The following is a 19,848-nucleotide window of genomic DNA, read 5'->3' as shown; positions in this document are numbered from 1 at the left end:
AACTTGGCGAACTCTCTGCGGTCGTGGATGATCATGAGCAGCTTCCAGATGAGCAGTAGGGCCAGGCCGATGAGAACAATGCCCGCCACCACACCAGCCACGATGGGTATGATGTCAGGGCCCGCTGGGCACTCTATAGCACACATGGCAACATTATGCATTTACAGTTAATCATATACAATGGACTATGTACTTGTGTTTTGAAAGGCGTACGCCAAATAAAATGTATAATTATAGGCCTACACTTTGGCTCTATCCCAAATGGCACCCTATTGCCTTCGTAGTGTACTAGTGCACTGTAGTGCACTACTTTTGACAAGAGATTATAAGGGCCCTGGTCATTAGGGACACGGGCTGTAAAATGCCATACAGACATGAAGTCATTAGGGCAGGCTATTCCTAAAATGGATGATCAAAGATATTTGCTCCTCAGTGGTGCAGCACCAGCCATCCACTCACCCAGAGTCTCGACCACGTAGACCTCCCTCATTGTGTCGTTCCTAACGGCGTAGGTGTAGTAGAACCAGCAGTCGTTGGCGTCCCTCTCCTTACAGTGGGATAGGGGGTAGGACTGGTCGGCTGGCTGGGGCAGCTTGTCCCGATCCTTCACTCTGATCAGGTTGAAATAGCTGCAGTCCCTCTGACACGTGTCCTTCTTCTCTCCAGTCTCAAAGGCCCGGCACTGAACACACTCCCTTTTAGAGCGAGGACAACAACATGGTCAGGCTATGGCCACACAGATAGGTATTAAGACGAGTAAAAACAGATTTATCATTCTTTTTTTCTTTCTTACAAAATCCTCTTAAACAAGTTTTCCCCAGGTTATACAAAAGGCACATTCGGAAAGTATTCAGATCCCTTGACTTTTTCCACATTGTTAGGTTACAGCCTTACTCTAAAATGTATGGCCATAAATCTACAAACACACACAATACCCAATAATGACAAAGGTATTTTTATTTCTGCTGATTTGTGTAATATGATTTTTAAAAAAGCAGTGAAACCTTTTGCAGTGATTACATCTTAGTCTTCTTGGGTATGACTCTACAAGCTTGGCACATCTGTATTTGGGGAGTTTGTCCCATTCTGCTCTGCAGATCCTCTCAAGTTCTGTCAGGTTGAAAGTGGAGCGTCGCTGCACAGATATTTTCAGGTCTCTCAGTCAATCGGGTTCAAGTCTGGGTTCTGGCTGGGCCACTCAAGGACATTTAGAGACTTGTCCCGAAGCCACTCCTGCTTTGTCTTGGCTGTATGCTTAGGGTCGTTGACCTGTTTGAAGGTGAACCTTCGCCCCAGTCTGAGGTCTTCAGCACTCTGGAACAGGTTTTCATTAAGGACCTCTGTACATCTTTTCCTCGATCCTGACTAGTCTCCCAGTCCCTGCTGCTGAAAAACATCCCCATAGCATGATGCTGCCATTACCATCCTTCACCGTAGGGATGGTGCCAGGTTTCCTCCAGACGTGACATTTGGCATTCAGGCCAAAGAGTTCAATCTTGGTTTCATCAGACCAGAGAATCTTGTTTCTCGTGGTCAGAGTCTAGGTGCCTTTTGGCAAACTCGAAGTGGACTGTCATGTGCCTTTTACTGAGAAGTGACTTCTGTCTGGCCACTACCATAAAGGCCTGATTGGTGGAGTGCTGCAGAGATGGTTGTCCTTCTGTAACGTTCTCCCATCTCCACAGAGGAACTCGGGTTCTTGGTCACCTCCCTGACCAAGGCCCTTCTGCCCCAAGAGCCTTGGTGGTTCCAAACGTCTTCCAATTAAGAATGATGGAGGCCACTGTGTTCTTGGGGACCTTCAATGCTGCAGAAATGTTTTGGTACCTGTCCCCAGATCTGTGCATTGACACAATCCTGTCTCGGAGCTCTACGGACAATTCCTTCGACTTCAAGGCTTGGTTTTTGCTCTGACATTCACTGTCAACGGTGGGACATTATATAGACAGGTGTGTGCCTTTCCAAATCATGTCCAATCAATTGAATTGACCACAGGTGGACTCCAATGAAGTTGTAGAAACAGGATGCACCGGAGCTCAATTTCAAGTATCCTAGCAAAGGGACTGAATACTTATGTAAATAAGCTATTTCTAAAAACCTGTTTTTGCTTTGTCATTATGGTGTATTGTGTGTAGATTGATGAGGAATTATTTTTATTTAATCAATTTTAGAATAAGGCTGTAATGTAACAAATTGTGGAAAAAGTCAAATGAATACTTTTCAAAGACACTGTACAAATCCACAACTCCCTGTCAGCATTGTGGGTGAGATAAAGAGACGATGTTATCTATGGTTAACACCCTGAACGGGGACTCACTTGTGCTCAGCGCAGACTCCGGGGCAGGTGGGGCAGATCTCACAGGTGGGGCCCTGGAACTTGGGGTTGGTGCATTTGCAGACGCCACACTCGCAGGTGCCCCGGCCATTACATATCTGCTTATTGGCTGCCAGGCAGGTGGAGGTGTCCAGGGAACAGTCGCAGGCGCTGCCCGTGTAGTTGGCATCGCAGATACACACCCTGCACTCACAACGCCCATGTCCTAGTAGAGGGGAGGAGAAAATAAGAGATTGAATCTATGCTGGGCCTACACAACGCAGCCATCCATTTTGAAGAATCATCCAATCTAAAACATTTTCTTTCAGTAGGCCATGGCTGAGGAAATAGGTGGAGAAAATGGAGGATCCATGATATGCTGTACATTTTAAAAACACGTTCTTTCAGTAGTTTATTCTATTGATGTTACAGTATGCAGCAGTGTTGAATGAATACAATATGTCTACGAAAACTTGCATACATCTAGTCAAACCAAGAGGGCCAGCCACAGGTCCTACCTCCACATAGTTTGTTGTTTGAGCGGTCACAGTTGAAGTTGTCACACTCGCAGAATTTCCCGCTGTACCGTTCCTCGGGGTTCTCCCTCTTCTTACACTCACAAGTTCCACACACACAGTCTCCGTTGTTGCTGCAGATGTCTGTACCGTTGTCCTTCCGACAGTTACCGTCCAGGTCGTCTGTCCTCACCTCGTCTGTGCTGCACTCACACAGTCTGCCGATACGTCCTTCGTTGCACCTGAGCCAAAGCAAGATCGTATTCATTAGTGCACATGGAAGCAAAAAATGTCACTGCGGAAAACAAAAACAAGCATTTCTTATTGGATAAGTTAACGTAGTCCCTTTTGGTCCTTTTTCTTCCATTTGGATCCTAGTGAATATGACCTGTATAGTTTCAGAAGAACATTATGGTAATTCACACCTGAAAATCAGATCCCAAACCAGTGTTTTATGTTGTGCCTACCTGCAGGCTCCACACTCAAAGGTCCCGTTGCCATTGTGGCAGATCTTGCTGAGAGGTTCTCCGCCTTTGGAACATTCACATTCGCAGATGAAGTTGAGGACGATCTCCACATCCTCATTGAAACCCAGCGGCTTGATCCTAATGGTCTCTGACTTGCCTTGAGATGGACACTTCTGGGACTCGATGGTAATGTCAAAGGACACCTAGGAGATAGGATGATAGAAGGCATTAGTAAACTCCTGGAGACTGGTCTTGAGAAAGACCTCTGAGCTGAAACGTTGAGTAAAGGTCAAATATATTCCCTCTCGTTTTTCCAAAAGTAAACTCCTAAAATGTCTTGGATGGTTTACACATTTTTTTTATAGATGTATTACATTGACAAATGTAAATTCTCCACCCCTATTTCAATAGAGACCAGACCAACAAGGAAAGGCAGCGCTCGCTCTCACTTACCTCGTCTCCAATGGAGATGTTAGAGCATTTTCTTCCGTTCTCTCCCGTACCAACCACGCCATTCTTGCAGATGGACTTGTATTTTATGGACACACCTTCAGGCACCTTGTTGTTCTCCAGAATGACTTCAGATGAAAGAGACTACCAAACACAGAGAATGTTAACCAAATGTGTCAATATAAAAAAAACTGGTAAAAAGTAGTACACTATTTGGGAATAGGGTGCCTTTGGGGACAGATCCCAGGTATTGATTTTCTGCACAGTAACTATTAGCTTCATATCAAAGCCATTCCAAGTCAAAGCTGGTGTCAAAGCGTGGGGGTTAAACTCACATTGTAAGAATCGATAATGAGCTTGATGACGTTGCTGGAGTTGGAGGACAGGGTTCCTACTGCAGACTTGGGGATGAGGTTCTTCAGTTCCTTGTAAACAGGCTGGAATTCCTCAGTAACTGCAAAAATGGTCTGAATGTTGTTGTCGCTCAGTTTCTGGACCAAATGGGCAATGGAGGGATAGTCCTGTTAATTGAAAAGAAATACAAGATGAAAATGTCAAAACAAACATCCAACGATCCATACCACGGACACATGAGCCAGTCATACAGCATGTTATACCATATATGATAAGCTTATTGTCCGTTCACATGGAAATTCATTTAGTGAGGTCAGCACACAGAATAAGCACACTATAGTGCAACAAATGCAATACAAAATGTCTGGAAGGTATAGAGTATACAGAGAAACACATACGTAGTAATGGCTCATGGTGTACATGTTGTTTTCCAGATGACACTTCCCATCGTTGGGCAGAACGATGCCGCCCAGTTTGCCGTCTCCAGCAAAGTGGAACCCAGCGTCAGTGGAGAACACCAGCAGGCGAGTGACGTTCCTCCAGCCAATGGCATCCTGCAGGGGGAGGGACAGAAACAAATACAACCAATTAGAGCTCTCGAAAAATACATTCTCCAAAATATATCAAAATTCTTTGTTGCAATGCTTTGCACTAGTGCTAAACCAATTTAGTCGACTGGTCGATTGTTTGGTCGACCAAGATTTTTTTAGTCGGGCAGTAGCAAAAAATATATATATAAACAAATCATGGTGTATAAGACACCTGTCTGATGGACTGATCCATTGGTATTTGGCATTTTATTAGGATCCCCATTAGCTGTTGCAAAAGCAGCAGCTACTCTTCCTGGGATCCACATGAAACATAATACAGAACATCATTAGACAAGAACAGCTCAGGGACAGAACTACATACATTTTTAAAAAGGCACACGTAGCCTACATATCAATGCACACACAAACTATCTAGGTCAAATAGGGAGAGGCGTTGTGCTGTGAGGTGTTGCTTTATCTGTTTTTTGAAACCAGGTTTGCTGTTTATTTGAGCAATATGAGATGGAAGGAAGTTCCATGCAATAAGGGCTCTATATAATACTGTACGTTTTCTTGAATTTGTTCTGGATTTGGGGACTATGAAAAGACCCCTGGTGGCATGTCTGGTGGGATAAGTGTGTAAGCTGACTATGCAAACAATTTGGGATTTTCAACACATTAACATTTCTTATAAAAATAAGAAGTGATGCAGTCTCCTCAACTCTTAGCCAAGAGAGACTGGCATGCATAGTATTTATAAGCCCTCTGATTACAAATAAGAGCTAAATGTGCAGCTCTGTTCTGGGCCAGCTGCAGCTTAACTAGGTCTTTCCTTGCAGCACTGGACCACACAACTGGACAATAATCAAGATTAGACTAAACTAGAGCCTGCAGAACTTGCTTTTTGGAGTGTGGTGGCCGTGGGGATGGCACAGTCCATCGGTGTAAGACATTTGCTACTGAAATTGTATATGGTGCAAAATAATATTTTATAACAAATGCGCTTTCTCCCGCGTTTGATAGTGGTCGCTGTCCGCGGTTCTGAAACACAGTGCACTGTTAAATTGACGCCTTTTCCTAGACCATGTTCCAATGAGAATATTGGCAAAGTTAACCAGCATATTGGTGTGGAGAACAATGCGGGGGAGACAGCAGCGGAGTTAGGAGACGAAAACAGCCCTTGCCTTAATTGTCTTAAGAAAATTGAGGAGAGGGAACCAACTTAATTAGGTCTATAAATCAATAGCCTCTGTTTAATGTGCCTGGCTCTATAAATCATCATATCTACAGAAATAAGACCGATCCTGATTCTGTTGCCTGTGTGATTAATAGCCTACTGATTCCGTGCGCACCAAGCCTCAGGCAACCACAACATGTCAGATAAAAAGTACACAAATTCAGCTGTTTTTAATCTTTGTTATGCTGTAATAAAGGCTTTACACTTGTTTTCCATTAGACCAGCCTCTCTGGTATTATTTATAATTTGTTTCGTGTTGTTTACACTGTTCTAAATTGTCAGAATTTGTATTTCTAATAATGACCCTCATTTTCCTTGATCTTCTTTCTATTATTATAATAATCATTAATGCCGTTATCATTAGTAGGCTTAGTATAGTATCCTTGTATAACCAACATTGAGCTGTAGGCCTAAGAGCACATCATGTTTAGTCTTACTTAGGCCTATATTTCAATACTTACATAGACCTCTGTATCACTCAATAATGTATTAGTTCATGTTATCACAGCATGGAGTCATTCACGATTTGAATAATTAAAATTAAATGAATACATTTCTGTACTTCTGGGCTGGTATAAAGAGTCTTCTATTAGAAGTGCTGATCTAGGATCAGGTCCCCCCCTGTCCACGTAATCTTATTTAACTTGATCGGTAGTACTACTGATTGATCCTAGATCAGTAGTACTACTCTGCGCTTTATGAATACAGGCCCTTAATGGAGACTAGCACACTTAGCCCAGGCCAGGTCACTCACCCCACAGACGGCCACCTGCATGATGGCATCGAAGCCTCCCTCAGGGGAGTCCAGGTTTCCAGAGATCTGCTGCTTGCTGACCAGGCTGTTGAACTGCTGCCCATTCTCGGTCAACTTGAGCACGTTCTTATAGCTGAAGGGGCTGGTACAGTTCTCATTGCCCGTGCAGGGGTTCAACAGCCTGGCTGGGGTGGTGCTGATGTAGGGCATCACAGTCTTCTCCACAAATGAGCCGAAACCTGGTTAGGAAAACAGTCAAGGTTTAGAAAGAGCTGGCAGAGGCAGAAATGGGTAGCATCTGGCTGTAGCTAAGGAGGAAGGACAGGAGTCGGGAAACCAAGATCTAACATCCAAAGACAGGCTAGCGGCAGGGGGAGACAGGAGAGAAACATTGAGGAGTGGTGTTCCCCGGCTGATAACCCTGTAGCTGGCCTACAGACAGGCAGAGATGCCCAGCAAGTAACTACCTATCTGTATAAAGAAGACCTTTTATAGACGGTCGAAGAGTTGTTTTAATTTGAACGTTTTAAAGTTGAATGGGTCTTACCTATCCTGAAGTCTGACGTGATCTCCTGCATCTCACGCATCAGGTCAGTCCCGAGGTTCTTGACGTTCTCCAAATCGTCTTTCATGGAGAAGGAGAGGTCCATTAAGTAGTAGAGGTCGATGGGGTAGTCCTCTGCCCGCTTGAACTTCAGCTTAAACGTCTGGGCCTCACCTGCATGGTGGAAATAGAATAGAATGGAACAGATTCAGAGAACATGATGACTTCAATATTCCGGATGATACAAACAGCAACAAGATTCTGACTGACAATTTAAATATAGCCATCAATGACTGCATGTTAATGGAAAGTTCAAGAAATATTTAATATTCTAGCATGTCCTGCTACATGGCCGGCCAGGTCAGGAGGCAGTGCCGGTATTCACAAAACCTCTTATTAGAGTAGGAGTGCTGATCTAGGATCAGTTCCTCCATGTCCATCTAATCTTATTCATTATGACCTACAAGATAACTCCAGACCTGTGCTGATATAGGATCAGATTTAAGTCTTTACCGGATCGGAGGTTGAGGCTGAGTTTCTGGGGCTGGATCTGAGTGATCTGGTCAGGCTTCAGCTTCTCAGCCACGTCCTTCTTGCGGTTGGTGACGGGCTTGTCCTTGTCGATGGAGATACTGCCCCGGGGGTTCTCGATCTTGGCCTTACTGCAGCCCTTCGTGATCAGGGACTTCAGCTCATCACAGCGGGCTGACTTAGACTCCCCCTGCTTCAGGAAGTCCTGCACAAAGAAAGAAAACAAAACACGTCGTCATTAGAGATGACAAATAACCCAAACTTTATTTATTTATTGACTTTTCACAATAGTTATCATAGATACAGAAGTACACGGTATGCCTGTCAAGACTGGCCCTTGACTAGAAGTGCCCTGGAGGTTTGGATTTGAATGAGTTCTGTCCTCTAGCTATTTAACGTTACCCTGCATGTGCAAGCTATCTGAACGAACACCTTCTCTGCATCCCTAATGGCACCCTATATAGTACACTACTTTTGACCATGGCCCATAGGACTCTGGTCTAAAGTAGTGCACTATGTAGGGAATAGGGTGAATTTGGGACACAAAAAAATAGGCCATTCTCCGTCAGGAACAGACAAAGTTTAGATTGGATGCACATGATTTCTCACAAGGCACTGCAGTGGTTTGCCATAGACAATGTGCCAAGTCTGAATAAAAATAGTACTATGTCTGGCGTCATTCTTAAAATGGGTATTTTTCTGAATCAAACCATTACACATCATTTTATAATGGGAATTATTGCTGAATATATGTCAGTTTTTGCTTCTGTTTCATCAGTGTTGAACAAGGTACCTGACATTTGGTGTTGCTCATTGAGATTGGTAAACAGGTCGACTGCACTAAGTTCTTCAGCAGCCTGCACTGTTGACCTTTGATAAAGAACAGGCATGCATCCCACATGGCACCCTATTCCCTATATAGTGCACTACATTTGACAAGGCCCCATAAGGCTCAGGTCAAAAGTAGGGTGCCATTTGGGACACAACCCCAGACAAGATCTGACAGGAAGCGTCGGGGTGAGTTATGTTCTGCAACGTGACTCACGACGGCTCTGCATTACAATACTCTGAGTTGCCTGCACCCCCCCCCCCCACCCTACCATTTCACAGCAAGCTCTCTAACTGGTATTGGAATGATATCCCTGCCATTGTTAACCTCTAAATACAAACACTGTTGCGGTAACTGCTTCTAGTTCGATAAGTCGAAACATTCTGCCCCTGTGAGCGTGTGCACTCAAACAACTTCATCAAAAGACACACTTACAGCATCTGTACACCATCCACATTTCTCTGCGACCTGGATGCATTCCCCACATGATTGTGCATTCGCCTTGATGCAATCACTGCCCTCTGAAAGGAAGAAGTAATACTTTGTAAGAAACAGCCACAACCATTCGCCAAGAGACAGCACTCAGAAAGTTTGCGTCATAAACGGCACCCGATTTACCATCTAGTGCACTACTATGGTCAAAAAAGTAGTGCACTACATTGTAAATAGGGTTCATTTGGGATGCAGAAATGTTGTAATTTAAAGCTGCCCCTCTAGCTGGCTCAACATGCTATTTCATTTCTTCCAATATATTCCATTGAAAGCCATGCTGCTGAAGCCAGGCAGCTGTAGACTCCTCCCATTAGGACAAGCGGTCTCCTCAAACCATAATGCAATCCTAAAATTAACTGCCACACTATCGTGATCTGAAGAACATGCATTAAAGAGCAACAAAGTCAAAAGAGCAGACAAAACAGCAAGATGTAGAACATTGTGTGCCTTGTGTGTGACTCAAATGACCTTACCTTGCTGTGCACTGCAGAAACATAGGATTCCTAATAATGTTGCTATAGAAAGTAGCTTCAGATCCATCTGAAAGGAGACAAAACAGACAGTGGATTAATTCAATCTACTGGACATGGATTGAGTGAAGCACATATCATATTCTAAAAGCAAGAAGCCACAAAGGGCTGTAACGGAAAACATATCGCAATATAGGTATAAAAAGACTCCTTGGTTTTAAAAACCTGCTGTATGTAAAACATTGTGTGCTATAGCTTGGAAAATAAATATATGCGTCTCTGGATGACAACATAATGTTTGTTTTCCTAAAGAAGTTAAATATGCTTTGTGTTTTGTTTCCTTGCCAAGATACTAAACAAGTATCGCGATACTGGCATCTTCCCAGCCCTACAAAAGGACCTCGTTATAAGTTGCAGTGTAGAATATGCATGTCAGTGGTTATGAAGCTGTGGTAAAGCATTTAATGGAGGGTTTTAAGTGTGAGCACGTGCTGCACAGTGAGAACATCTAGATACGTTTCCTGTATGTGACCAAATCTAACTTTTGGTTAAGCCTATATCATGAGGGTGTTTGGAGAAGTGTGCAATGCATTCAGCACAACACGAACAAAGCTAGTTCCTTTCATGTAGGTATAGATGGCTGCTGTTAAAGCACGCCGAAGGTAGTCAGGGACGGGAATACCTAGTCCGGTCATCTTCAGATAAGGACCTACACACCCCAGAGAAACACAGAGGACAGGAGTCAAAGTCCTTGCTTTAAGTGTGTTCATCAGCATTTGAAGGAAGACATTGTTCGAGCTGCTGCAGCTTAATCACGTTTAACATAAATAGGAAACTAATGCAGGACTCAGAACACTACCAACAACTACAACCATTGTCACTGAACAGAAAACCCAACAAAATTATTATGGAGAAGAAGAAAAATAAATAAATCATCAGCTGAATTCTTTATCATTTTTGTGACAACACCTTGGAGACATGGTGGCCAACATTCATATTGGGCTAACCCCTATACAGAGAAGATGTGGGGCCTTATTCATAAGCATTGCCTAAATTTCACAGTAAATATCTGCGTGCGCCATTTCTAAATAAAAAAACTGCACACAAACAAAAATAGAGATTTCTAAACTTGGTGCACGCCATACATGCGCATGTTTCCTGTTGTAAATCAGACCCGCCCTGAAACTGTGCGAGTGTTATAACGAGCATTAAAAAACTATTTTGTGGCGTCAGTAACGCCCTTATTTGCTGTATACTTTGGAAGTATTCGAATTAGGCAGAGGCAGTTTGCCAAAGGTAATAGCAATAACGAACTTGATCAAATGTCTTTGGAGGTGATGGCAGAATGTTAAACATTTGCTGTAGGCCTAGGCTTGACAAAACCTGAAAGACAACAACTGCAAATAGCTGTGGACCTGTAAAAAGACCGTTTGAATTTAATAGGGCCTAATGTTTATCATTAACTTTTTCTCCAACCTATGCTGCGCTGCGAATTCTGAAACAATGTCTACTCACAGTGGTAGCCATGCACACTTCAATATAAAATATCAACTGTCTGTTCACCTGTATGCTATATTAACCACACTTCTTTTCTGATGCATAGAGCTAAATACTTCAAATAGTGTATCTAATAGGGCCAAATAAATGAGAGATGCGCATGGTGATTTGTTGTAGACTATGATTACTTTGGGAATATGAACCCATCGTGGTCAGAAAAGGCGAAGAAGTTATTCTGCAATGGTTATGAAAATATTGTGTGTAAAAATGCAATAGTCTACTCGATAAATTAGAAATTACAATATTCAGACTTAAGCTACAGAAGTAACCTACAACCGTCTGTTCCACGTTAATAAACTGCGCCATTTTTGTCATAATACCCGATATATTCCTTGCCAAAAAACCCGATACCGATATGTAAAATTCTTGTGGCCTTTCAAGCATTCTAGTACAGTTAAATAGTTCACACACACACACAGCGGTCTAAGGCACTGCATCTCAGTGCAAGAGTCACTACAGTCCCAGGTTCGAATCCAGGCTGTATCACATCCGGCCGTGATTGGGAGTCCCATAGGGCAGCGCACAATTTGCCCAGCGCCATCTGGGCCGTCATTGTAAATAAGAATTTGTTCTTAACCTGTCTAGTTAAATAAAGGTCTCACATACACACTAGAGGTCGACCAATTAAAATCGGCATGGCCGATTAATTAGGGCCGATTTCAAGTTTTCATAACAATCGGTAATCGGCATTATTGGACACCGATCATGGCCGATTACATTGCACTCCACGAGGAGACTGCGTGGCAGGCTGACTACCTGATAGGCGAGTGCAGCCAGGAGCCAAGGGAAGGTGCTAGCTGGCATTTAACGTATCTTATAAAAAACAATCAATCTTAACATAATCACTAGTTAAACTAGTAATATCATCAACCATGTGTAGTTATCTAGCTTGCGGTGCCTGTTAATTTATCATTGAATCATAGCCTACTTCGCCAAACGGTTAGTTAACAAGCGTATTCGCGAAAAAAGCACTGTCGTTGCACCAATGTGTACCTAACCATAAACATCAACGCCTTTCTTAAAATCGATACACAAGTATATATTTATTAAACCTGCATATTTAGTTAATATTGCCTGCTAACATGAATTTCTTTTGACTGGGGAAATTGTGTCACTTCTCTTGCGTTCTGTGCAACAGAGTCACGCTATATGCAGCAGTTTGGGCCGCCTGGCTCGTTGCAAACTGTGTGAAGACCAACGTCGCCAAACGGGGAATGACTTAACGCGCATTTGAGAAAAAAGCATAATCGTTGCACGAATGTAAATAAACATCAATGCCTTTCTCAAAATCAATACACAGAAGTATATATTTTTTTAAACCTGCATATTTAGTTAAAAGAAATCCAGGTTAGCAGGCAATATTAAACTAGGGAAATTGTGTCACTTCCCTATCAACTCCCGAGATTAGGCTGGTGTAACCGATGTGAAATTGCTAGCTAGTTAGCGGGGTGCGTGCTGATAGCGTTTCAATCGGTGACGTCACTCGCTCTGAGACCTTGAAGTAGTTGTTCCCCTTGCTCTGTAAGGCTTTTGTGGAGCAATGGCTGTTGTCGATGTGTTCCTGGTTCGAGCCCAGGTAGGGGCGAGGAGAGGGACGGAAGCTATACTGTTACACTGGCAATACTAAAGGGCCTATAAGAACATCCAATAGTCAAAGGTATATGAAAAACAAATCGTAGAGAGAGAATTAGTCCTATAATTCCTATAATAACTACAACCTAAAATTTCTTACCTGGGAATATTGAAGACTCATGTTAAAAGGAACCACCAGCTTTCATATGTTCTCATGTTCTGAGCAAGGAACTTAAACGTTAGCTTTTTTTACATGGCACATATTGCACTTTTACCTTCTTCTCCAACACTTTGTTTTTGCATTATTTAAACCAAATTGAACATGTTTCATTATATATTTGAGGCTAAAATGATTTTATTGACATATTATATTAAGTTGAAATAAAAGTGTTCATTCAGTATTGTTGTAATTGTCATTATTACAAATATTCTTTTTTAAAGATCGATACCGATTAATCGGCCGGCTTTTTTTGGTCCTCCAATAATCGGTATCGCGTTGAAAAATCATAAAATCGGTCGACCTCTAACACTCACCAAAAAGTTATTTTAGGGCATTAACGCATGTCCCCATTACCAGTAAAACATAATCAAAACCTATTTCTTACACTTACTTGCTGTGCTGTTTCATTCTCAACCAGGATTTCTATGGAACGCCCTTTGGGTTGTTGCGTGTCAAAAAAGATACGTCAAATAACACTATTTGACGTGTCAAATAACACAACATCTGTTTCAGTAGCTATAGTTAGCTAACTATATCGCTAGGTGTCATCTAAAATGACCCTAATTTATAAGACAGTTCATATTTGATTAATGGTGGTCTAACCCATCTACGTGAAGCTAGCCACAATAGGGATTAGCCACAATAGTGGACCCTGCGGGTTAGCCTTCAAAATAAAAGTACTGCATAATTCTACTATTTGTATTCATTTGCGACACTGTCAATGACATACTTTTACTTAGAAGGCAAACCGCAAATTCCACTATTGTGCCTAATCTTTATTGTGGCTAGCTTCACAACACATAACCCGGTCCCGGTCGAGCCTCACTAGCCAGATGAAGCTAGCTGCCTGCTTATAACGTTACCTTTGGGCAACAGGGTTAAGTAGCTGGCTAGCTATTTATTTTCATGGACTGAAGTTCAATTTCAATAGGCGAAGAACAAGTGGCAACCTAGCTAATACTTACTCACAAGGATTCCCAAATCATTGCTAAGAATAATGAAAATGACTGCAGTTTCTACTGGACATTTTTTTCAGGCTGGTTGTATTGGTGCTAGCTAGGTACCAAGCTAAAGCTAGCTACCCCAGAAGTTGAAGCCGAACAAATTATGCTTTATTACCAACGCGGTATTGTAAACACATCGTTTGTGGCCAGTGTTTGCTTGTTTGCAGACTCTTTGTACAGCTTTGAGAGTGCTACTGTATCTTTTTTGACACGCAAAGACCCAAACGGCGTTCCATAGTATGTATGTCGTGAAGCTAATAGCAGTGACGCTATTACTGTGTAACTCCGGTAGGGCAACATCTGAAAAATAGCGCACTTGGTAGTGTGTACCGGTGCTCGACCAGACAGCAAAAGTCAACATCACCCACGGCAGAGAACGGTTGATTGTCAAGGGCAATGAATCCCATTATCTTGGCTTTAATGGATTTCGCCTTTGAATTGTCTCGCTGAAATTGTCTTACTCTTTGACTGCTCGATCCACACAGCAGACAATGTGTGTGCTAGGTTAGGAATGCTGTGTTGCACTTGTAGAGCAACATTTTACGTGGCGTTATTACGTCATGTACCTACGTTATATAGGAACGCACGGTAGCTTTGACATCGGTTTTTAATGTCTGCGTTAAACTAGACATCGGCTGATACCGATGTTGGCATTTTTAGCTAATATCGGCTGATTCCGATATATCGTGCATCCCTAAATGCAATACTTCAACCACTAGAAACTGTGTGTACGCATGGTCTCAAGTTTGTAGGAAGGTGGGCACATTTTCATGTCAAGTTCAGTTTTTATAAATGACAACTTTGCATGAAATCATGCGTGTACACACAGTTTATAAAATGAGGCACCAGGATCCCAAATGGCACCCTATATAGTGCCCTACTTTTGACCAGGCCCCATAGGACTATAGTCAAAAGTATTGCACTATATAGCGAATAGGGTGGCATTTGGAACATATTTCTTGACAAGACCACTGCTTCCTAACACAGAGCAGAGAATGGAGAGGTGTGAGTCTTCTACTCCCATATATGGTCCGGCAGCTACATGCCTCCCCAAAGTCCCCCTCCTCCTCCTCGCTTGCTCTCCCAGTGACACATTTCCTCTGACGGCCTGGATCCTGCCCAGTTCTCTTCTCACTTATGAAGTCAGCCCCTTCTCTCTCTCTCTCATGTTCTCTCCCTCTCTCAGCCCGGTAAAAGACACAAAGAATGACGGAGAGAGTCCGCCTTGCCAACAATACTTGGTTAAAGAGTCAGAGAGCAGAAATAGCCTTATTGGGTATCTTATACTGTAGCATTACCCACTTCACAAATATCACTGAAATATCTATCTCAAAAGTACACCCAGTACTGTATTTCTTTTTTTGACAAGATGATCAGCTTGGGCAGTATCTGAGGGAGTTGTGTCTCTGGAACAGATTCCACATGTAGTTGTAGACAAGAATGCACAAACTACCTCAGACATTTGCGTACGTGAACACAGCCTAGCCTACAGTGCCTTCAGAAAATATTCAGACCCCCTCGACTTTTTCCACATTGTTACATTACAGCCTTATTCTAAAATTGATTCAATCGTTTTTCCCCCCTCAATCTACACAAAATACCCCATAATGACAAGGCAAAAACCATTTTTAGAAAATGTTGCTAATTTATATATAAAAATATATATTTAAAAAAACTTAACTATCTATTTACATACACTACTGTTCAAAAGTTTGGGGTCACATAGAAATGTCCTTGTTTTTGAAAGAAAAGCAATTTTTTTGTCCATTAAAATAACATCAAATTGATCAGAAATACAGTGTAGACATTGTTAATGATGTAAATGACTATTGTAGCTGGAAACGGCAGATTTTTTATGTAATCTCTACATAGGCTGCCTGGAAATCTTCTGTCACAAATGATTTTAGCAGTCACACCAAGATGTGAAAAGGTATAAAAAGGTACAAGAGGAGCCCATCTAGACATAGCCTACATCTACAGAGAGACACCAGGGTCATATTCACTAGTAGACACTAAACGGAAGAAAATGGACTGAAACATGGAAGGACTACCTGAACTTGTCCAATAAGAAACTCACATTTTCGTTTGTTGTGCATTAGTTACGAGTACGATCCAGTTGAACATGATACAACACAAATAGCAGCAATCTAACCATCCACCCCAACATTCCTGGACCGGATCTTTGTTTACAGCTCAGGGTATCATCCTCTACAGAGCACCAAATTGTAGGGGGTTGACTGATCTAGGCGACATCCCAAACGGCACCCTATTCCCTATATAGTGCACTACTTTTGGCCAGGGCCAATGTTTCAAAACTGTTACTTTTTCTCTCAGCTCCTTGGAGAAATTAGTATAATTGCAGGAAATTGGCTTAAATTCAAAAAACAATATGTACCTACGCCACCAAGATGGGGCCACTAAAATCCAGCCATCACATGGGCTGACTACGCCCTTCGCAATGCCCCCTGCCACACCCAGCAGCTAAGCCCCCTTTTTATCCAGAAAAAACATTGGTAGCCTAGGCTAAAGGCATCAGCATTGGTCAGTTTGGCTGGCACATAGCCGAACTCTGCTAGGGTGAACCGAACGAGCGTGCTTGCATACTCCCTTAAAAAGACCTTCACTTGAAAAAACAAGAAAGCGGCAATAGTACGTTTGTCCATTGTGAGACGCCGTAGCCACTATAAACTTCCTCAAAATAGTCAGAATTAATATAAGATAACTCAAGAAATCTGTCATTCATTTTGACGTTTTTGCAGAGGAGATCTTAGTCGTGCAATTTTACATCTAACTAACATGTTTGAACTATTTTTCAATGAAAAAATGTGCTTGAAAATGAGTCGTCTCTGGTTGAATGACAGACTGTTGAAGAATCCCTACTGTTGACCAATTATCGACAAAGGAGCGTAGACTTCGGCTACCGACTTCAGCTTGCCTCCATGTGTGCCCGGACAGCCGAAACACCCAAACCAATGTGCAAAAAGAACACGTCACAAAATGTCATAATATATGCACAAACTCTTCTGAACTGTTTTGGCATGGAAGCATGCGGACGCCTTAAAATCGACACCGGATTGCCTAACATGGAAGAACTGGTACTGTGAAACCTGACTAACACAGCTAAAAGAGACAATTCTGCCAATTGAGCATCATTTTCCGGCATTTTGTGTGAGTGTGTGCGTCTAAACCACCTGGATGTCAGTTAAGTTTGAGAGGGAATTTAATCTAGGCCCAAGAGTCACCAGATGTCTTTGGCTACATCAAAATACAAACAATCGAACAGTATCCAATCTGATTTGTAAAACTGCATCCAGAGCCTACTTTCTAAGGGTGTGCAGCTGGTCTGCTGTGGTGGTAAGCCTTTCCCAGGGTGCATCCCAAATGTCACCCTATTCCATATATAGTGCACAACTTTTGAACAGGACCTATAGGGCTCTGGTTCGAAAGTAGTGCATGCAGCCCCCAGTCAACGGTCAGGAAAATCCATTCTCTTAGCATGGGAAACCATGACTCATCTTGGCTGAGGACTAGATCATGGGAAAGGGAATATCCATTTTCTAAAAGCAGTATATCAGTCATGGGATACAATCAGTGATCTGTGTAGGGATGAAATAACCCAGGTCTACTTTAAGAGATGACAACAGGGGGAAATGTGATGAGACTTTGCTCAAACTACTACTATAATGAAAAAACCTGTACAAACCAAGGAATTTCAGGGATTTTAAGGTGACGTTTCTGAATCTGTTGCGTTGCAACTGAACAGAGGCTGTCTGTCATGGCATGTTTAAGAGGATAATATTTATATTGGTGTGAATAAACTCTGGCGAATCATGGCTTTGTATGGTCAGGTTCAACAGAGAGAGAGAGCAGTCTAACTGTTGCAGTCGGCAGAACTATCCTTCAGCCCCCACCCCACGCACATTTGTTTTTGTCCTGGTACTACACAGCTGATTCAAATAACCAACTCTTCAAGCTTTGATTATTTGAATCAGCTGTGTAGTACTAGGGCAAATACCAAAACGTGCACACAGGGGGGGGCACCAGGACTTAGTTTGGTAAACTCGGCTTTAGGCTACTGACTGTCAGTGAAAAATAGAAGGTCTACTGAAGACCTAAGGCCATTTAGCAGACACTCTTATCCAGAGCGACTTAGACTGAACTGAGGTAGGGAAGACAACCACATCTCAGTCACTGCAATGCAAACCGAACTCAAGAAATAACTACATTATATTACCACAGTCTACCACTGACCAAACAAATTGTTTTCTATAGGTCTTAAAGGGTACCTAGGGAGAACACTAGAGGTAACCCAATCCCCTAAACGGTTGTTACAGTCTGCTGCCGGTCATTGGATGCAGACAAGTCATATTGAAGACAGGGTGGTTTAATCTACAGCCTGGCTGAAAGAAGCATGCCTTGGGGGCAGAAATATTATCTCGCTCTGTGGTGTAAATTCATCAAACGTTCCATTGCAGACACATCTAGTTGCCCTGTGAAGAGAATCTGTCCCTTATGCATGTAAGCCTAAAGGCTCCACCCACTCACCAGCCTTGGGAGTGACATTCTTGACATTCCTATGCAAAACAGACAGTAGAAAATGAGTGAGAATATCTCCATAAAACTCTTTCCTACTGCTTACTTGACTGGGTCACTGTCAGAGTCTGCTGAGTTATGTGTAAGAATGGCCTGGTTTTGAATCTAAAAACAGTCTGTAGGTTTCCAGCATAATGGACGCATCATGGAAGCTTCAGGCACACACACGCAGGTCGCCACGTGTGTACTTGACTCAATGCAGAATGTGTCAACATCTCTGCTAGTCTGCTGTACAAAAATCGACAAACTGCCTGCACTCCAAAATTGTATAGAGACATGTAATTGTTTAGACAAAGTTATTTGCATTATGGATGCTAAAGTGAAGAAAATGCATAGGTTAAGATGTATGTCAATACCTCACCAATATATGCAAGATTGAGCAAACATCAAACCTAGAACTAATGTTTGCTCAAGGGGCCGCTAAAAAAGGGAGCATATTGCAGTCATTTGTAATGATTAACACAATCCTGTTTAGAGAGGGGGAGACAGTACAAGACCTAACACCTATCCACTGAGTCAGTTGGTTGTGTTTATGGAAGGTTTCATCTTGTTGCTAAGTGGTCGCTAAACTAGCTATGAACTGTTTGAGCTGCATCCGGTGATATAGAAAGAGACAGACCACACCAGTACGGTGCATGCATCTCTCAGCCTCACTCACCTCGCTGGTTAACCACATGAAACCACAATTGTCGACAGACCACTTTTGGCTGCACACAAATAGGGACGGGTACAAAATAAGCACATTTCTATGGTACTCCTTATGTCGATTAACGTGTAAAATACATTTGCGCGTGCATTTGAATCAATATATTATCAACACATTCAATGAGTGAATGGTGGGGTATGAATGATAACCCCACAAAATATGTTTGCATTGTTTGTTCTAGGTTAGCGGTCTGGTTGTCCCTCAATAAGCTGAACAGACACTCAACCCCCACTCTCCTTGTCAACTCCCACCTGCTGGCGTAGGTCACAGTTCTCTCACCACCCCCCCCCCCCACCCCCCGCCGCTTCTTCTCTCTTTCTCACCCTCTGTGCATTAGCTCTCATAGCAGCAAATTAATACATTTCATTGAAGCTGCAGCATGTAACTTTTTGGGTGACCTGACCAAATGCACATAGAAATCTGAGTTATAGATCTGTCAATGTCATCAAAAGCAAGCATAAGAAGCGGCAGATGTGTTCTATGGGTGCTATTTCTATGCTTTCCGTGCTTCAGTTCCGATTTTAATACACCAGCTTCAAACAGCTGAAATTACAACATTTTTGGTCATTGAAAATATATTTCACAGCTGTTTAGATGGTATAATGATTCTCTACACTTTGCATTGCTTGTTTTGTCACAAATTGAATTTAAGCAAACTATTAGAATTTTAGCAACCAGGAAAAGGCTGAGTTATTTTTGCATATTGCAC

General features: G+C 42.5%; 1 protein-coding gene across 2 annotated transcripts in view; it reads right to left on the bottom strand.

Moving 5' to 3' along the window:
- LOC139550901 (integrin beta-1-like) overlaps nt 1-19,848 on the bottom strand; it is a 30,252-nt gene that overhangs the window by 5,599 nt on the left and 4,805 nt on the right. For both annotated transcript variants that reach the window (XM_071362151.1, XM_071362148.1), the window contains exons 2-14: nt 9,491-9,557; nt 8,961-9,046; nt 7,679-7,901; nt 7,169-7,339; nt 6,622-6,860; nt 4,499-4,654; nt 4,082-4,267; nt 3,750-3,890; nt 3,297-3,499; nt 2,833-3,071; nt 2,318-2,540; nt 460-695; nt 1-133 (exon numbers count right to left, since the gene is read on the bottom strand). The exon at nt 1-133 is cut by the window's left edge and continues 34 nt beyond it. In XM_071362151.1, the coding sequence (XP_071218252.1) occupies nt 1-133; nt 460-695; nt 2,318-2,540; nt 2,833-3,071; nt 3,297-3,499; nt 3,750-3,890; nt 4,082-4,267; nt 4,499-4,654; nt 6,622-6,860; nt 7,169-7,339; nt 7,679-7,901; nt 8,961-9,046; nt 9,491-9,557 (2,303 nt within the window). The remainder of the gene's footprint in view (nt 134-459; nt 696-2,317; nt 2,541-2,832; nt 3,072-3,296; nt 3,500-3,749; nt 3,891-4,081; nt 4,268-4,498; nt 4,655-6,621; nt 6,861-7,168; nt 7,340-7,678; nt 7,902-8,960; nt 9,047-9,490; nt 9,558-19,848) is intronic.

This window comes from Salvelinus alpinus, chromosome 23, assembly GCF_045679555.1.
Source record: "Salvelinus alpinus chromosome 23, SLU_Salpinus.1, whole genome shotgun sequence".
Taxonomy (NCBI): domain Eukaryota; kingdom Metazoa; phylum Chordata; class Actinopteri; order Salmoniformes; family Salmonidae; genus Salvelinus; species Salvelinus alpinus.
This window is presented reverse-complemented; position numbering and strand designations above follow the sequence as displayed.